The 17943-nt window shown below is 48.1% G+C and overlaps 1 protein-coding gene across 2 annotated transcripts in view; it reads right to left on the bottom strand.

Moving 5' to 3' along the window:
• Positions 1 to 17943, bottom strand: part of INSR (insulin receptor) — a 55291-nt gene that overhangs the window by 5280 nt on the left and 32068 nt on the right. For both annotated transcript variants that reach the window (XM_054181704.1, XM_054181705.1), the window contains exons 4-20: positions 16647 to 16792; positions 16202 to 16346; positions 15717 to 15931; positions 13375 to 13501; positions 12508 to 12758; positions 11925 to 12092; positions 11037 to 11238; positions 6153 to 6424; positions 5440 to 5582; positions 4598 to 4757; positions 4172 to 4271; positions 3842 to 3909; positions 3394 to 3623; positions 2961 to 3071; positions 2720 to 2879; positions 1791 to 1920; positions 1408 to 1542 (exon numbers count right to left, since the gene is read on the bottom strand). In XM_054181704.1, the coding sequence (XP_054037679.1) occupies positions 1408 to 1542; positions 1791 to 1920; positions 2720 to 2879; positions 2961 to 3071; positions 3394 to 3623; positions 3842 to 3909; positions 4172 to 4271; positions 4598 to 4757; positions 5440 to 5582; positions 6153 to 6424; positions 11037 to 11238; positions 11925 to 12092; positions 12508 to 12758; positions 13375 to 13501; positions 15717 to 15931; positions 16202 to 16346; positions 16647 to 16792 (2763 nt within the window). The remainder of the gene's footprint in view (positions 1 to 1407; positions 1543 to 1790; positions 1921 to 2719; positions 2880 to 2960; positions 3072 to 3393; positions 3624 to 3841; positions 3910 to 4171; positions 4272 to 4597; positions 4758 to 5439; positions 5583 to 6152; positions 6425 to 11036; positions 11239 to 11924; positions 12093 to 12507; positions 12759 to 13374; positions 13502 to 15716; positions 15932 to 16201; positions 16347 to 16646; positions 16793 to 17943) is intronic.

Below are 17943 nucleotides of genomic sequence, written 5' to 3'. Positions count from 1 at the left end.
TTCAATTGTTCTTAACTCTGCTTCCGAAGGAAACGGGGCTGCACTTCACATACTCCGTGTAAGTGCGCACACGCTCTGTGTATGGAAGCACTTGTAGCCAGGTCACAATTTTTTAATTCATTCAATTTTAATTTTAACTCAGCCTGAGAGATAACAAAGCTCCTAAAACTTCAAGGAAAATAGGAGGTTGTGCGGAGGACAGAGGTCCTGTAAACATCCCACCCAAAAGACAGGCTGCGGCAAGAGGTCACGTGTTATCAGACACCACGGAGAAAGAACTTACAAGTACAAATAAAGTTTCAAACTGGAGTTGGTAACTGGCCACGAGAGACAAGTGTCCAGGACAGCAGGCTTTTTCCATAAGGACGCTCACAAAACACATTTATTTTTTGACTCTGGAAGTGCTGTTTTGGCCCGATGCGGGCTGGGGTAAGAGGTTCCCAGGTTGCCCCTCACGGCAGCATCCTGCTTCAGCAGCGGCTCCTCACGCCCTTCCGTCAGAACGCCCGAGCCCGGGTTAAACAGTTAATAATGGGATTTTCTTAATTACTCTGACAGAAGCAGCTCAGGGAGCATCTGGGCGTGCAGCCGTGCGGGCAGACCCGGGGACGCAGCAGCCTCCAGACGGGGACGTCACGAGCAGCTGCAGGGAATAACCCTTCACCCCGGGCGGGAGAAGGTCTGGCTGCAGCGTGCGATCCATGCGAGGTGTTTCTCCCTGTCATCACACAATGCCCTCTCTCCTCCCTAACCCTGCAGGCAGCCCAGCCTTGAATTTAAGTGGGGCAATGAGTCTGCAACAGAAATGAAAAGGCCTCGGACATGACAAACAGCTCTTGGCTCCGCACAGCACTCTCTGCCTCTCCCTACTCACTAGCTATAAATTGGATTTCTGAAAATCAGCGATGAAACGTTGCTCTAATTCTCAAGACTATTTAGGTAGTAGAGAGAGATGAATGACAGAAAACCTCAGCAGACCTGGGATTAACAAGCTGCTCTCCAGCCTCTGTAGCCACGTGGGTGCAGATGGTGGCCGGGCTTTGCCACGTGACATAAGCCCACTGCGACCCACTAGTCTGGAGTGGAGGAAAAGCATTCGATACAGCGCTTACTTGCATTTTAAGCTTTTCCTGTGCTTTGTCCTTCCTTCTCTTGAACCTGTACTCACGAAGTAAGGTCCGGGTTGGTTTAATTTCCCTTCCAGCGCACTAGGCTGGCTCAGGTCCTGAACTCCTGGACCACTAAGGATGCGCTGGTTGAGTTTCTGAGAGGTGGCTCACGGAAGTCTGCTTTGCTCCTCCTCAGGAAGGAAGGGGCTATGAGGTGCCACATGTCGGGCCACCTTTGTTGGCCGCACTTCAGCTAATGAGTGCGGCTTGGTCGACTGTCCCCGGCTTTACTACTTACAGCCTCTCCGGGCAGCTGTCCGGCTGATCCAGGTACCCCCCATCCATCACAAACTTTAGCACCTGCTCGTTGGAGAGCCCCTGGTACGGCTGCTCTGCTAAACTGCTTATTTCCCAGAGGACAACACCAAACGACCTGGGAGAGAGAGAGAGAAGACTCCTGGTGAGAACAGAGCATCCCGGAGAGCTACAAGCGATAGCCTTATTTTGAAGAACACATACTTTAAAAAAGCACCACTATATGTTTAAGAAGAGGGTCTCGAAAAAAGAGTTTTTGTTTTGCGTGTACTCCAAGAAAGTCAGCAACTCCCAATTTACACCGTCCGTGTTACAACAGGGAGCTCTTCAGCTAGAGCCCACCGGGGATCGCATAGTACAACTCACCACACGTCGGAATAAGTGGTGAAAACGCCATCCTTCAATGACTCGGGCGCCATCCACCGCACGGGCAGCAGCCCTTTGCCTCCCTTACGGTAATAATCCGTCTCGTAGATATCCCTGGTCATGCCGAAGTCTGAGAAAAGCAATTGGGACGTGTTACATGTCTCTCCTTCCACGCTCTTCCCACTGCGCAGCATCTCCAGCTGAATGTTTCCTGCCTTTGACACCAGGCTGTTGTCACCCCCCCTAAGCCTCTTACAGCCCAACGTGCTGCCATTTGTCACCTGGCGAGTAACATTCAAAACATTTTCCTTTTCCCTGTGTTTTTGATACGAGCCATGACAGAGACTCCAGAGTTAAAATTTCATTTCAAAAATTCATCCCCTTTAAGCGAAACAGAGCTCTCTGCCCTGAAACCCCACTGCCTCGGCTTTAATTCCAGAGAGGTCTGAAAAACCACCAGGCTGTGGAGTTTTGGTTTATTTTTAAATGTTGTATTTACTTATTTCTAAAAGAGTTTGGGTTGAAAACTGGTTCTTGTGGAAGATAAATGACTTTTAAAAGGCACCTCACCTAATGAGAGGATTATCAGCACTTGGTTTGTTGTACCCAACACCTTCTTTGTCATAATTCTCATGAAAGCAAAGAACAGTGAGATAACTCCAGGCAGCTTAGGCTGGAAAGGCAATAAACCTTTGGGACAGAGGTTTGAGAATAGGGAAGTTTGAGAAAAGCTGCTCTGGCTCTAAGGGAGACGATTTTTCTGACTGAAGTCCAGACAGGTCTTTCACAGGGAAGAAAAAGAGGAAAGTTTGCTGCATTTCCACATGGAGCCAGGGAAAATCCCCTGTGTTTGCTGCACTGGGCTTCACACATTTGCCTTTACAACAAATACGACCCATGGAATTATCTTCTGATCACACACTACATACCTCCGATTTTTACAGTGAAGTCTTCTGCAACCATACAGTTCCGAGCTGCAAGGTCTCTGTGAACAAATTTTTTGGCATTCAGATAGGCCATGCCATCGGCGATCTCTGCAGCCATCTGGATCATTTCTCTCAGCGTCGGTGGCGGACGACCAGGGTTATTCTACAACAAATAAAAAGAAGTATTAAAAACCAAATCAAGTTAGTCCGTTGCACAACAGACTCCCTTCTCTCCTGTCTTTACCTCGGCATCAGGTCTCAAAGAGCGAAGGTAACTTTTCAAATCTCCATGTGCCATTAACTCCATGACCACCAGAGTCGGTTGCCCTTTGGAGACCACCCCGAGGAGGCGAACCTGGAAAATAGAGAGAGAAATTCCTTCATGGCTGTGTCCAAACGTGCTGGGCAGAGCCCAGCTATGGAAAGAGGGGGATGTAGCAAAGCCAGCACCCCCCGAACAAGAGCTCCGAGCAGCACCGCAATGCCCTGTCGCGGCAAGAAGTTCTGAAAGACGCATTTTATAAAACACGACGTGGAAAGATCCCAGCTCTTTTTGATCAACCGCCTCTGCAGAAGGGCTGCTTTTGTAAGCTGAACGCCAAGCTTTGAAAGCACCAAAGACCCATTAGTTATGTGACGGGACTTGCTCATCATCCGAGGCACCCAGAGACGCTTACCACATGATGGCAGCTGAACCCCTTCATCACAGAGGCTTCATTTAAGAACTCGATGCGCTCGCGGAGGCTGGCTGATTCGTTAACAGTTTTCACAGCTACGCGAGTCTCCGGCTCTCCCTTCACGATGTCCTTGGCGATTCCTTCGTACACCATGCCGAAGGAGCCCTGGCCCAGCTCTCGGAGGAGAGTGATCTTGTCTCGTGGAACCTCCCATTCATCGGGGACGTAGACTGTTGAGCAGAGAGAAATGTTTCTGAATTGCGCAAAGTATCTTTTGAAAGACATTTCTGCAGCAGCCTTGTGTAGCGCTGCCACGGGATGCTACGGGTATAAATATAAAAAAAAGAGTAGAAAAACTCCATAAAGACAATGCCAATCCCATACTGCTGCACTGCCTGAATGACCGGAGAAGAAATAAGGCACTGGAGGAAGCCCTCATTGCTCTCACCATCACTGGTGCTGAGATACTCGGGGTTAGAGGATGCGTAGAGCGGTCCGGTCGGTCCTTCCGTTTGTCTGGAAGAGAGACACAAATTCTTCAGCACTTTTGCAGCCTCTGACACATTCGAACCGAAGGCAGTTTGATTAATTCCCGAAGCACGCAGCAAATACAAACTGTCCCAATTTCCAAAGGCACAAAATATTTCCTAAACTAAATTAATGTTGCAATCATTATCTAAATTAGAAAATAAACACAGAGTTACTTCCGACAAATAAACAAAATCTTTGGATATAAGTTTTGCTTGTTCTGGTGGAAACAACATAAAATTGCACTCACCTCTTTTTCACAAGGACGTAAGCAGCTCCAATAATTCCAGCAATTATTATGGCAAAAATAATCGGAACAATTATAACAGCAATATTAGGCTGAGCATTCACTAAGAGAGAAAGAGAGAGCTGGAGGTATTACACAGGTCCAAAATCCAAGTCTTTTCCTCAATCAAATCTCCCCCTTGACCAAACTGGAACAAACATGAAACTAGAGGCTACTTCAGATAGGGAACCCGGGGCTGGCCAGAACGAGAACTCATGAAGAAAAGTCATATGTTTCTAGGTAATTTCAGTTTCTTGAAAGTAGATGGACTGGTAAATATTTTATGCCCTGCTATAGTTCCCTGGGCAGTGCTTGCTAACCCCCGTCTTCCAAAAATAACCTGGGTTTCTATCAGGAATTAAGCGTTGGGAAAAAAAAAAATGAACTCACAATAATCAGCCACATAAAAATAGGTAGGTTCTGTCCACGAGCCGTTTCCAGCCAGTGATGTAGCTCGTATGCGGACGCTGTAGTTTCCAGGCTGGAGTCCACGGAGTTTGCAGCCCTGCTCGTTGGCAAAATGCTTACGGGAGACGCAGTAGTGTGCTTCCTGCGGGAGGAGGGAAGAGGAAACCTGCCTTACGCTGCCTCCGCAACGGCCCCGAGCTCTGCAACAGCACACTGGGACTCCCACCTCACCGCCCTGTCTGGCAAAGGTACACAAACAGGGCTTTCACACGCTCAGGTCTTTTCCCATAGAGCGGTTTGTCCCGGATTTGCATTTTACAGTTTAGCAGTTCAGATTACAGCGTGCATATGCCATTTGCTGTACGAGACCTCAGCCCTGAAACCGGAGCCGGGCTGGCAAACGCTCCTGCCCGCACGGCGCTGGCACGCTGCGGGGCAGCCAGGCTGCCCACCGGCTCGCGGGCTGCCCAGCGCCTTCCTAATTTCTGTCTAAGCAACTGACATTCAGATGTCTGTTTTCTATCCTTCTGCGAAATAAAATTCCTAAAAAAGCTCCCTGCAGAAAGCTGGCAAATCAGATAGGTTGATCTGGCAAACTGGCACCAGAGAGGCGGATTTTCATCTCTTGGTGTCGCCACAGACAGACCTCCAGAGGACACAAATTCACCAGTAGAGTTTTACGTCACACTGGCTGATGCACAAGGAAACCAGACAGGACAGAACACCACATGCACGAGGACTATTAAAGACTGAAGAGTCCTGGACTCCCAGGTGGAGGTCTTTCTCCAAACATGCTGAGTTAAGGGACAAGCAGAAATTCTCACCTCTGTCTCCCCAAGACGTCCGTAATTCACTTCATACAGCACAATAAGACCATTTGGCTCCTTTGGTTCCTGCCACTTCAAATGCACCGTATTTTTTTCAACCACTTCATGGGTAACTGGACCGATGATGTCATCAGCCTTGGCTAGAACCAAGGTCGTGATTAATCATAGTTTTATTTCATGTCTGGCAAAATTCAAAACTGCCAATACTCGGGGAGACCTTCCAGCCCCTTCCAGTCCCTAAAGGGGCTCCAGGAAAGCTGGGGAGGGACTCTGGAGCAGGGAGGGGAGCCACGGGATGAGGGGGAAGGGTTTTACACTGACAGAGGGGAGATTGAGATGAGATCCGAGGAAGAAATTGTTTGCTGTGAGGGTGGTGAGCCCCTGGCCCAGGTTGCCCAGAGAAGCTGTGGCTGCCCCATCCCTGGAGGGGTTCAAGGCCAGGTTGGCCGGGGCTTGGAGCAACCTGGGCTGGTGGGAGGTGTCCCTGCCCAGGGCGGGGGGGGGCACTGGGTGATCTTTAAGGTCCCTTCCCACCCAAACCGTTCTAGGATTCTCTGATAATACTTCATCCATCGCCCTTTCCTACCAGGACCCAAAGAGAGCAGCAGTCCTACACGATGTTTCTGTATTGCAGCTGGCTCCCAGAGGAAAAGCAGCATTTTGAAAACAGCCATCAACCCAAAGCAAAGCTCAGGGAGGTAATTAATTACCTTCCGGCATGGTCCTGGCACTGACATAAGCTGCAACACTGCATCGGGACTCCTGAGCATCATGGTTACAGGCGTGGAGCTCAATGCGATACCCGGTGAAATGCCGCAGGCCTGAGATAACCAAAGACTCCTTAAACCGGACTTTTTCAAAAGGTTTCTGTTCCTCTGCGTTCTCAGATGCTATTGCAGAATTGTTCGGAGAGGATGCGATGGTGGGTATCACCACAGTGGCATTTGCCACAGAGCCAAGGTCTCTTCGTTTTCTTGACGGCCTATTAAATAATACAGGTTACAATTTTATGTGTTATATTCACTGTAAACACATTCGCCTGAAAAGGAAGAGTTCGAATGGCTCAGAGTGCCACCGAAAATGCAAATTCAAGCCTCATATTTGTGATGCAACAAAGAAATTCAGGACTTTTTTTTTTTTTTTTTTTTTTTATAAAAAGCCCCCGAGCAATCTGTCTCACCCCCTGTAATGCACGTCGCTTCTTAAAATCAGGTATCCCCCCGACTCTTCCCTGCACAGCTTCATCCAGGGGAGAAAACCCCTCAAGCAACCAACAAGTCTAAAGCACTTGCTTGAGAATGGAAGTTCTTTTAGACCCTCCCAGCTGAACACAGCTCTGCCAGGCTGCCTCGCGGACGCCCTGCAGGGTGCTGCAACGCTTTGCCGTTCATCCCCTCCACGTTCTAGCTTCCAGCGAGCGAGGTCGCATCGCAGCCCCCAACCTCAGGTGTGCCACACGTCCCAGGTGTCACAAACTTGCATTTATAAAGTGTAAGACCAGTTTCCCAGCTCACACAGACAGATAATTTTAACCTTTTCCTCAGAGACCAAATCTGTTACGTTCTTTTCAACAGATGCATTTGAAACTCACAGGTTAGATTACGTATTAGTTGTACGATTTTGTTAACCAAATATTGCCTCTCAAATTATTGCGCTTCAGTCCGAAATCAGATTTTTGCAGTTGTAAAGCCAGAACCGGCAGCGGGATCCTGTCAACTCCCCTGTTGGCAAGTGAGTGCCGCTGGCCAACTTTAATGTCAGATTCCGTCAGTAAATAGACAGAATGAACTCGACAGAGTTAAGAAACATCCACAGATTTAACTTTCTTGGGGGGGAAAAAAAAAAGAAAAAGAAAAAAAGAAAAGAACAAGCACCAAAACAAAACTCCCCATTCTACCACTTCACGTCCCGCCACACATTTGCCACGAGGAATTCCAGGTTGGGAAGTAACCAACGCGGTGAATCAGTAATGGTGTTTAGTTACACAAAAGGAATTAATGCCATTTGAAAAGCGGACCATGTATTTTAAGAGGATGACGATCTTTTTTTGTGTGTGCATGTGCGCGCAGCTATTAAAGGGTACAAAGAGTGACCTGAACTGAACCCACACTTGAGGCATCTCCAGTCTCTAAAAATGTACCGAGCTGTTGAAGCAAATCTTTGCTGCTGAACCGACCTTTCCACTGCCACCCTCTGAGGACCAGGCACATGATCGGCCAAGCGCAGCTACGCGGGGCATGGAGAGACCGGGTCCCTGCCACCCCCAGCTCCGCTCCCTGCTGGTATTTTCTCAACCGGCAAACACAACCCGCTGGAAAGCAGATTTTAAGATTTCCTCAAACTAAACCTTGGGCTGTACACGACAACGTTAAGATATTCATCCACCTGATGACAAAATGGGACGCCAAACGGCAGGTTCAGCAGAGCACACTCCAGTTCTTGGTTTTCTCTTTCTCTAATTACTAATTAACTCATTTTGGAGCCGCTGTTATCTCAGCTTGTGCATTGTTCTGAACAGTGTCCCCCAACAATGGGGCAGAGTTCAGCGGCCCCGGCCGGGGTCGTGCCACCTTGCTCCTTTGGAAGGAACCTTGACGGTCAACCAGAACCTTGTTCGGACTTAGAGGCAAAGCTCCACCCCACTGTTTACAAAGTGTGGATTCAGCTGTTCCTCACGTTTAAGAGAATTTTGTTTTTCCACAAGTCAAACAGTAATTTGACCACTGATGCAACACAGGTAAAATGCAAGAATGACCTCTTCCTTCTCAAGTAACAGACAGCAAGAAAAACTTCAGAAGCTGTAAACCCCAACCTTCCCCTATTTATTATCTTGGATTTGCAGCAATTTTCTTGCCAAATTCTCTGTATTTTCAAACATCTGATGACTTCCCATAGTTGTTCCAGTGCAATTTTCATTAGGGCCATTTCAGTAGCTCCAATGACCTGCCCTGTGAATCACTCGCATTCAGGCTCCCTCTGCTCCCACTGCCAGAGACTGGCAGCGTCTGATGGCTCTCGCTTCGCCGAAGGACAGAAGTGACAACTCATCACGTGCAATGGCCTGTGCTGGGGGATTTTAAAGATGCATCACCTAGCTTAGGCTACGTTTTTCCACATACCTGTGTGGAACCAGCAGAGGAACAGCTGGCCTGTCTTCCCCCTTCTGCTGGCAAAAGCATTTATATTTTTGTCTGTACAACTAAGTTGAACTGGGAAACCCAGAAAAAGAGACTTTTCATGTGAGCCATTTCCCAGATCTCGTTCCCTCTGTAACCCACTGGTATTTGTAATGGCACAAGTGTGTGTGGCAGAGAGAGGACAGAGACAGCCAGAAGAGTGAGGCTGCTGCTTCTGCAGTAGTGATGGTGGCGAGTATACAGAAATCACATCCTGAATAGCAGCCATTTAGGTCCCCTCTGCCTCTCAGGACTTTTATTACTTTTGAAATCTTTCCATGCTTTCCACAGAATCACGGAGCGGCTGAGGTTGGAAGGCACCTCTGGAGATTGTCTAATGCACCCCCCGCCCGAAGCAGGGGTGGCCAGAGCAGGTTGCTCAGGACGGACCGCGGCCGGTCGGGTTTGAGTATCTCCAAGGACGGAGACTCCACAACCTCCCCGGGCAACCTGTTCCAGCGCACAATCACCCATTTGCTCCAATCTGTGCAAAACACGTTCCAATGTAAGAGCAAATAACACAGGAAAGAAGAAACAAAGCATCAGCTTCTGATGGCCACTTTGTTCAGCTACAAAGGGAGGGTACAAAGCGCGTGGCGTAAAGATACCCGCGAGCTCCGACTGGGAAGGTGGGTATGGCAAGAAGCATTTAGAAACTTGCAGTTTGCCTTGCCAGTGCCAGCGCAAATTAACCCACGAGACCTGTGACGGTGTCTCCTAGAGTAACCAGCCATGCAGATGGGGAAGGAACAGCCGCTGTGGTTTCCAGCGGGGCTCTCAGCAAGTCAGGGGAGACGAGAGCTGGCCTGCGGCAGAGCCTGGTACGGAGCAGGCGCTGCACAGGGGTCAGAGAGCTGGGACCAGGACAGGAGGAGACAAACAGTACGTGGAAAACAAGGAGACAAGAGGTAGGAGGAGTAACTTCTCAACTGCTCTGTCTCCTGCACCCCTGCCATCTCATATTCCCTCATATTCTCAGCTGTGAGATTCCTCTCCGTGACTGGCAGAAGGTTTCTTATCTCCAGAGAGGTCAATAAACTACCAGGAGCTACAGAAAAAGCACCTGAAGTAAAACACACTTCATCTTCAGTTGGCAGGCTCTGGACAGGCTGCCCTATGAGCAGGCAACGGGCACAGCAATCACGGGAAAACTAATTCCGCTTTACGTTGCCGCAGCCTGGAGCCTGTCAGGAAAGACAAGCAGGAGGCATGCCAGGAAGGTGTCTCTACTGCTGCCTTAAAACAGCAAACGGGGCTTGTCTTAAAAGGATTAGTTAGCCTAGGGGAAGTGGAGATCTCTTCCTTAGCAGGCTGACAAGGTGGCACATCCTGGTGATTGGTTTCTTCCTAAAATACATACCCCAGAAACTGGCCTGAGAAGCATCCCGGGCTGGCTGCACGACAAAATTGGAAAAAAAAAAAAAAAAAAAATCAGATTGTCAGAATTGTCTGCCTACATCAAGAGGAGTCTGGCTTTTGTACGCGGCTTGGTTCTCCTCTGCCTTTGAGTATGTTGTGTCCTGGCATCATTGTGCACACTGAAACTTGTCCTTGGGGTCAGCACTGACAGCGAAGGAACAGCCCAAGGAGCGACTCTGCACAAGCTTCCCGGGGACAACTGCAGGCATCAAACCAGGCTGGCAGAGCAGAGACACTGTCTGCTAAGGCACTCAATGGCAAGAAATGTTCAGTGCAGTAACGTAGCTTTTGTCAAGCAGCTGAAAATAAACATTTATTAGCTAAGGGCGGTAAGCAGAGAACAAATTTAGAGCACAAAATGCATGGCAGTGAAGAGGGTAAATCATTAGAGACTCTAACCTGATTCCCAGAGCTTCCTCTGTGAGTTGCATATGAAGTGTGAAGACATTCAACACCACTTAATGTGACACTGTGTGTGCCATTCAAAACAGGACATTCACCACCCACAGCAGTCGCATTCCTCATGGTATTGGAGGTATTTCCCAGACTAAGTGCAAGGAAGACCGCAAATACCACGCTAAAGGACAAGGCTGTGGCATGGTAAACTTCCCTTTTTCTTTTCCTTTCTTTGCAACTGGATGAAAAGCTAGACCACAAAATTTGAGAACTGCAAAAAAAAAGAGCTATTTTTGGCAGAATACAAGTTTAAAGGAGCTGCAGGCATTTAGCTATTTGTTAAGGATTCTCACTTTATTCTCAAGCTGAGGAGAATTCAGAGACAGGAAATAAGAGCAGAATCTTCCAAATCTGCAGTAACACCAGCTGCAGGTGCTCAGCTCGCCCCAGTCTCCACCACACACACTCAGCTGGACTAGATGGTCCCACAGAAGCCCAGGGAGACTGGCAACGTGGCCACCTCCGTCCCAATATTTTTGTTTAATAATCAACTACGTTTCCCTGCCCCTGACCACCTGGGCAATAGCGTCTGATATTTTGTACCTGGGCACAAAAACCTCATTGTGAAGATAGTTCTCAAACGTCTTGCGGAAAGCAGACTCCTCCAGCTCCTTTTGTATTTGAGAGTCTGTTTTAGGACAGGAACAACATTCCCCACTGACATCCTCACTTTCACTTTGATTGTACTTCTGAGGGTCTTCGGATTCGAAAGGGGGAGACCACGTCCTTGAGGGCAGTTTCAATCCTGTGGACAAAACAATTTCAGTTGTCACTCATGCTTGGCATGGCAGAAGCAGATGTTTGATCCCACAAAGATCCAGAACTAGCGTACGCAAGACTCACAGCACATTTGGGCATCCTGAGCTGCCGTATCCAGGCCTTCGCGTGACAGGCTTGTGATTCAAACCTGTGCTGGTTTTGAAACGGAGCTCAGGTGCTGCCGGAGTCAGAGGCAGTTCTACCCCAGCTCAGGTAACCCAGGGCAGCAGGTCAGATCCTGGGAGCCCTCAGTGAAACTCTGTATCCTGAGAAAAATCCAGAACAGGCCCAGGATGCCTTCAAAAATTAACTCGGCCACCGATCTCCAGAAGCACTGAAATTTTTTCCCTTCCTATCTCCACAGCTGTTATTGAACTTATTACTGAGTTTAAAAGGAACAAGCGCAGAAGGGAGATCCCCAAAAGAAAAAATATCTGAGTACTTTGTAAAAAAATGCTTTTGGAGAGCTTTTGCACATAACTTGGCAATAGCGCCTAATGTATAATGTAACTGAACGGTGGGAGAACACAGCTGCATCTCAGCCTGCTTCTTGAACAAGTCTTGAAAACAGCAAAATTAGGCACCCAGAGCATCTCTAAAGTGTGTGAAAATTCTGCAGACAACTCTGAGACAGCTTGAAAGACAGGCACAGAGAGAAAAATAGACACTCACCTTTTAAGCAGTAATCAAGTTCATAAAGCTCGCTATCTTCTGCCTGCTGCTGCCAGTACACCAGGTAGTGCGTGATGTTTCCATTGGGCTCCGAGGGCGGCTTCCACTTCAGAATGATTTGGGATGAAGAGTTGGAAACAGATATCGGATCTAACGGGACCGATGGAACTGCGTGGGTGGGAAAAGAGACAGAGGTCACTTCCACTGCTCTGCGAGAGCCTGACAGAACGAGGCACAAACGCAGGCGAGTTTCCATTTCCATGGGAACAAATGGCGTTCTCCGCAGTGGGTCCACTGACGCCCAACAGTCCTGCGGCAGGAGACACCAGGGTGCACACAAGCTCTTATGCATGGCCAACACAAGCCCGACGGAAGAAGTGCACGTTGGCACCACCTCCCCATGCAGGGAAGCACACGCCCTTCCATTTGTTTAGCAAGGATGCCCTTAGGCAGGATACCCGAGTAGAGCAGCAATGGCAGTGGAAACTTTCATGGGTACGCGACTATCACAACTACCACGCAGAAGACTATTTAGACTATCTATTTTTCACTTGCAAAGCAGCACTAGTTTAATGGCACTGACCAGTAGCGTTGGTCTGGACATAGATGATTTCACTCTTTGCACCATATGTTCTTCGTTCATCTGAGAAGGTGACCAGAGTTTTAACAAACACGGCGTACTGCGTCCATGGCTTCAAGCCCCTCAGAAGCCAGCCTGGTTGGGCCTGGGCTTTGGGCTCATTCGACCGTGGGGGTGGGTCGACATCCACAACTGTCCAGCTATTGGACCCACAAGCGTCCTGGCCATCAAACTCCGTCACGTTTTGGTATGGACTTTAGAATAAAAAGAAAAGCCTCAAATTAACAGAATCCTAATTCAAACTTTTAAAAACAACATTTCTAAAGACATCACTGAAAGTTATAATCCTTTACCCTTTGGAGAAAGTATAACTACCTCATTGTACGTACTCTGAAAATGAAGCCGAGGGAGCTTTGCAACCCAGTCTCCAAACACTATCACGGATCAGGCAGCGTTCCGGAGATGATCCCAACAACTAAATCCAGGCTAATTATTTTCAGCTTTATGAAAATCAGCTCAGTAACCTTGATTCTGAAAGAACGTTTCCCACCTCAGAGGGAATAAATACCTCAACGTTCCATGGAGATAGTGGGGAGATGATAAACTCCACAGTTAGAGTATGTATATCTAGAATAGTTGGAACAACTAATGTCTGGATTGCTCTTAAATGAGGAATTTTGACTGTACACAACTCAGGTAAGTCCCTTTTACGTAAGGGTAACACTGGAAACTTAAGCGTAGGAGCCAGACAATCACAGAAACTAAATAACTGCGCCCACAGCAGGTTTAATATCTACCCTTCAATGCCAACTGCCCTTTGTGGCAGCCCAGCGTGGCTATTGTTTTGTAACCTAACGGTGGATCACTTACGCTTCTTTGTAAAAAAGCATAAATCCCAGGAGATCCCGGAAATCAGGAGGCCAGTACGGCTCCCACTTCAACAGGATCTTGTCATGAGATGTTCTAATGGAAGAAAACTTCAGCAATTCATTTTCACCTGTAACAAAAGAGAAGTGACAATAATTTTGTTAACGCTAAAAAATAAAGGCTTCTATTTTTAATTATCTTAGAAGTTTATTTTCTCCACAGGTAAATATGAGGACGCTGGCGTTGAGAAGAGCTGCTCATTAACACCCATCTCATTTCGATGCTATTCCTGCCCTAAGCCAGGGGCTGGAACCTCCTGCGGTTCCTGCCAGCTGAAATTTTTCACTGGTTTTATGAAAATGAGCCTGTAGAAGAGTCGAACTAAATTCTAATAAGCGTGAAAACTAGAGGCAATGTATTTTAAAATTCATCACGATCTATATTGCTGAACCCCATCGTATGATTTGCACGGCTTCTGCAGCCTCGGCCGGCCCAGCGCGTGGGCTCCCAGCCCTGCCCGGTCCCTTCGCAGCGACGGACAACGAACAGTTGCAGGAGGGTGGAGTTCTGAGACTCGGGGGACGCGTTACGATATGGTATGTCCACGCAGCCCAAGAAGGACAAACTGCGTAGCTCTGACTGGATTTGCCATTCCTGCAGTAGCTGCACAAGGGAGGAAGAACATTCATTTCACGGGCACAACATCCAGAACAAACAAGGCTTTTTTTCTTCCCCCCCCCATATTTTTGGTAAACAGGATGCTGCCCATGTGAAAACTAGACTTGAAATGTAAAAACAAACAAAAAGCCAAACACACTGACTGGCAACCTGTGGTTTGAGGTGGGGGGTGGCACAGGAGCAGCTCAGCAGAGTGGCGTTAAAGCTGGCAAAGAGAAATGAAACCGTCTCCTCCTGCTCCCTTAAACAACCCAAGCAGCCAGCCCGGGAGCCGCACGCAACCCCGCACAGAGCTGGGTTTGAACCCCAAATCCAGTCTCATCCCCAAACGTGGGAAGAGCTCGTTAGTGTCTCATGGGAGGAGATGACCTTTACAAGCAGCTAATTCCTTGTGCCTCCTTCGCTCTGCCCGGGCCAGGGCTGCGATACCCGAGGGACGGCTCTGTGTACGTTCTTTCACTGGTACTGCCAGTTTTTAGGTGGGCAGTCATTACGTTCCCTTCTCCCCACAGTGCTGGCACGGCCACACGTGTTGATGTGCTGCAAACCAGATCAGGAAACTGATTCAGCTGAAAGATCTTCACTTTCTACGTCTGCTCACAAATAGCTGCACCAGCACAAGGACAGAACTGGGGAAGGGACTGTGCAAAGGGCAAGGAACCAAAATGCAAGGGACTGAAATCACAGTTTAATTAATGCCAAGAGTATCGGTGGCGATACCTGCTTAAACACCTAATGTGCCAACCAGTGCGTGCTCCTGTCCCTGCCTGCACGTAAAACTTCGTGGGGCCAGACAATAAATCAGAGCAGAGAGATGACACAACCCAAGAACAAGAAAGCAGAAATGCCTTGCTGTTTTTTACCCCATATTGATTCAGAGTAGGCTTCGCCACGTGGTGCCGTAAGAGTTCTACTGGCACCAAGAGGGAAATGGGGTTGTGTGGGGCATAGAACAGGAACAAACGGCGGGGCTGGGGTGCCGAAGGGATGTGCTTATGGCAGTGTTGCTGCCAAAATACCTGTCTGCAAAACTACACCTTCAGTAGCCCGACTTCAGTTAGAGCACAAAGCAACACTGTGTGTTTGCCCCCCAGTCACGCTGACACAGGCGTTGTCTTATCGTTGTTTCTGAAGAAAGCTGTTAGCTTAAAAACCTCCGAGAAGCATAACAGAAATTGTTGGAAAAATTTCTCTGACTGTTGTCATAGCAACTCGCTCGCATGGCTCCAGAGATGGGTGGAAATCCCATTTCTCTGCCATGTTTGTTCTGTGTGCGCACTGTCACCTCATGACATGGGAAAAGAAGATTATGCCTGTTAATCAGGTACTCGGCAGTAACAGCAAGTCCCAGCCTGGACTGAGGTTATGTCGTGCTAAACTCTTCCAAAAGGCACAACAATACACTCAGCCCTGAAAACCTCACAGCTGAGCACACAGAGAGCAAACTTCTGAAGACCAAAGCTGGCAAGGCAGGCTCATGGCACATCGACAGCGTCGCTGCGGCGCACAAGCAAGCGGCAAGTCACGTGCCGGGTGCTTTACCAAAGGACAAGGACAGTCCCTGGAAAAGCATCGCAGGCTGGGCTGGAGAAACGAGAGTCGGAGGTGAGCAGGGCAGAGGGAGAGGAAAACGAATCAAGTCTCGCTGCATCCTGAGACTTTCTTACATGAGGCTTGATCACCGTTGGTCTTCAGGGCTATGTCGTTCCTTTCCTGTCGCCCCTTAGTCCCCGAGATCTCCTCCATCTTGTGGATTTCCGACAAACACAGTTTGGGATTATAATGGAAGAAGAGTTTGCCTCGTGCAATAGTGAGGTTGTGTTTACTCCAGTCCCAGAGCTGGCGAAGATTCTGGTTATCCAAGGCATAAAATGAGTAATTCCTGAAAGCAGAGAACGGAAATGTGGATTGGGGGGCAATCCACTGAAACTGGGGGGCAATCCACCGAAGACTTTTTTTTTTTTCTCATGCACTAATCCAGATACCAAAGAAAAATGAATGCAAACTATCTTCCCTCGTAGGCCACAGGCCATGGGCAGTGAAACAGTCAAAAATAACCTAGGAATTGTTTACCAATACAAATCACCCTGATAGCACCGGCACTCCTTATACTTCAAAGCACTAAAATAAAGTACCTTTTGAAAGCACTCACCCAGCTTCTAGTGTTTCTCCTCTAATCAGATGTAGTTTACGAAAAAAAGAAAGAGAAACCAAGGCATAAGACCGGCGAATTTTGAGGTAACCTGAGATTTCTTCTATCAAGCCAAGATTCGCTTCTAGCTCAGCCGCTATGTTATCTGTGGAGAGGAAAACATCAGGTTTAGTTTTCTGATACCACAGAGAAAATCACCGATATCGGAGCCCAAACATGGTAAATAGAACTGCTTTACGTTAATTCCTAAGAACTTACAAAAAACACTTAGAAAAAAACCACCAAAAGAACACCACAAGAGCCTTTGCTCTGCGGTTATTGCTGTGACTCACTCTCAGATTCAGAGCGGTCACAGCGAAGGAGCGGTGCCCCAGCTCACGGCCGGTGCCACGTTCACTGAGCTGACACCCAGCGCTCCCTACCCCCTTACTCATGCAGAACTTACTTCCTCCACGGATATTTATAACTAAGCTTCCATTAACAACTGTGCAGCCACGGAGCTCCTGGGCCGATGTCACCGAGTCGATGGTCTTCTCCTTCCCATAGTCGCAAACCTTCGGACAGGGCCCGGCGCAGGGCGTACAGTGCAAGCTGAAAAACAAGGGAATCAGGAATGCAGAAGCGATGCTTTCGCGCAATGGCATCCAGGGCGTCCCCAGCAGCCCTCGAAAGCGAGCAGTCAATTCAAAGCAACAATATGGCACGGGATCCACCTGCAGTGCGCACCACACGGCTCTTAGGAACGCCAAACAACTGATGCTAATTCTTTAAATTGTCATTTCCACATTCCCAACGCCAACCACTCTGGCCCTTCCTACGTAACAGGAGCCAGAATGAGGAGATTTTCACTATTTTGAGTAGCACCTCCACCAGGACGCTGCTCGGTGCTATACACACCAGGGGTTTCAAGATCAAGAAACCCAGGCCCAGTCTCCATCCCAAGATCGTTATCCAAACATGTAACTGATGAGCGGAGAGCTGGCCATTCGGCTGGGAACCCTCTGACTAAGGACTGGACATAAAGTTGCTTTGAAAAAAAAAAAAAAAACCCACCAAAAAAAAACCCAACAGAAAAAGGCAAGCATGTGCTTTGTGCTCTGGGGAAATACTTCTTAAATGGCAGCAAGACGATTGCTTGCCCTGGTCACAACACCACGAGAACATGTCCCCAACTGCTTCAGAGAAATAAACACTCTAGGAAAAGCACGGAGCAGTGCGGTGAGGTCCCACTGACAGCAGCCTGGACCAAGCGCAGGAGAGAGGCGATGGCTGCTGTTACACAAGCGGCGTGTCAACTTTGGGGGCTGCTAGTTCATTCTTTTGGAAAGAAAAACAGGAAATGGAATAAAAAGTCCCATTTAGAATGAATTCCCTGAAATTATTACGGCAGGAGCAAATACATGGGAGCACAAAGCTACCAATATTCATAGGAAATCTGACTCATCACAATATATAATGATATTGTGGGACAAACAACAAAGTTTTCAGTGATAAACAGCTCAGCAATATAAATTATTTAATTCTTTTGTCGAAAAACCCTGGGAATAGCCGGAATGGCTGTTCCCTGCTTTGATTCATGCTTGTTTGTTACATTGTCCATTTATGTCTGGCACAGCTTGAACCTGCTCAATGAAAGTAATTACAGGGACGAGGGACAGATATTCTGAGAACGATCCACTCAAAAATACACCACGCTCTTCTCATTAGACGTGACTTTTGCCTGTTCTGCCCAACAGCAAGGC

This window comes from Rissa tridactyla, chromosome 22 (genome assembly GCF_028500815.1).
Source record: "Rissa tridactyla isolate bRisTri1 chromosome 22, bRisTri1.patW.cur.20221130, whole genome shotgun sequence".
Classification (NCBI taxonomy): domain Eukaryota; kingdom Metazoa; phylum Chordata; class Aves; order Charadriiformes; family Laridae; genus Rissa; species Rissa tridactyla.
This window is presented reverse-complemented; position numbering and strand designations above follow the sequence as displayed.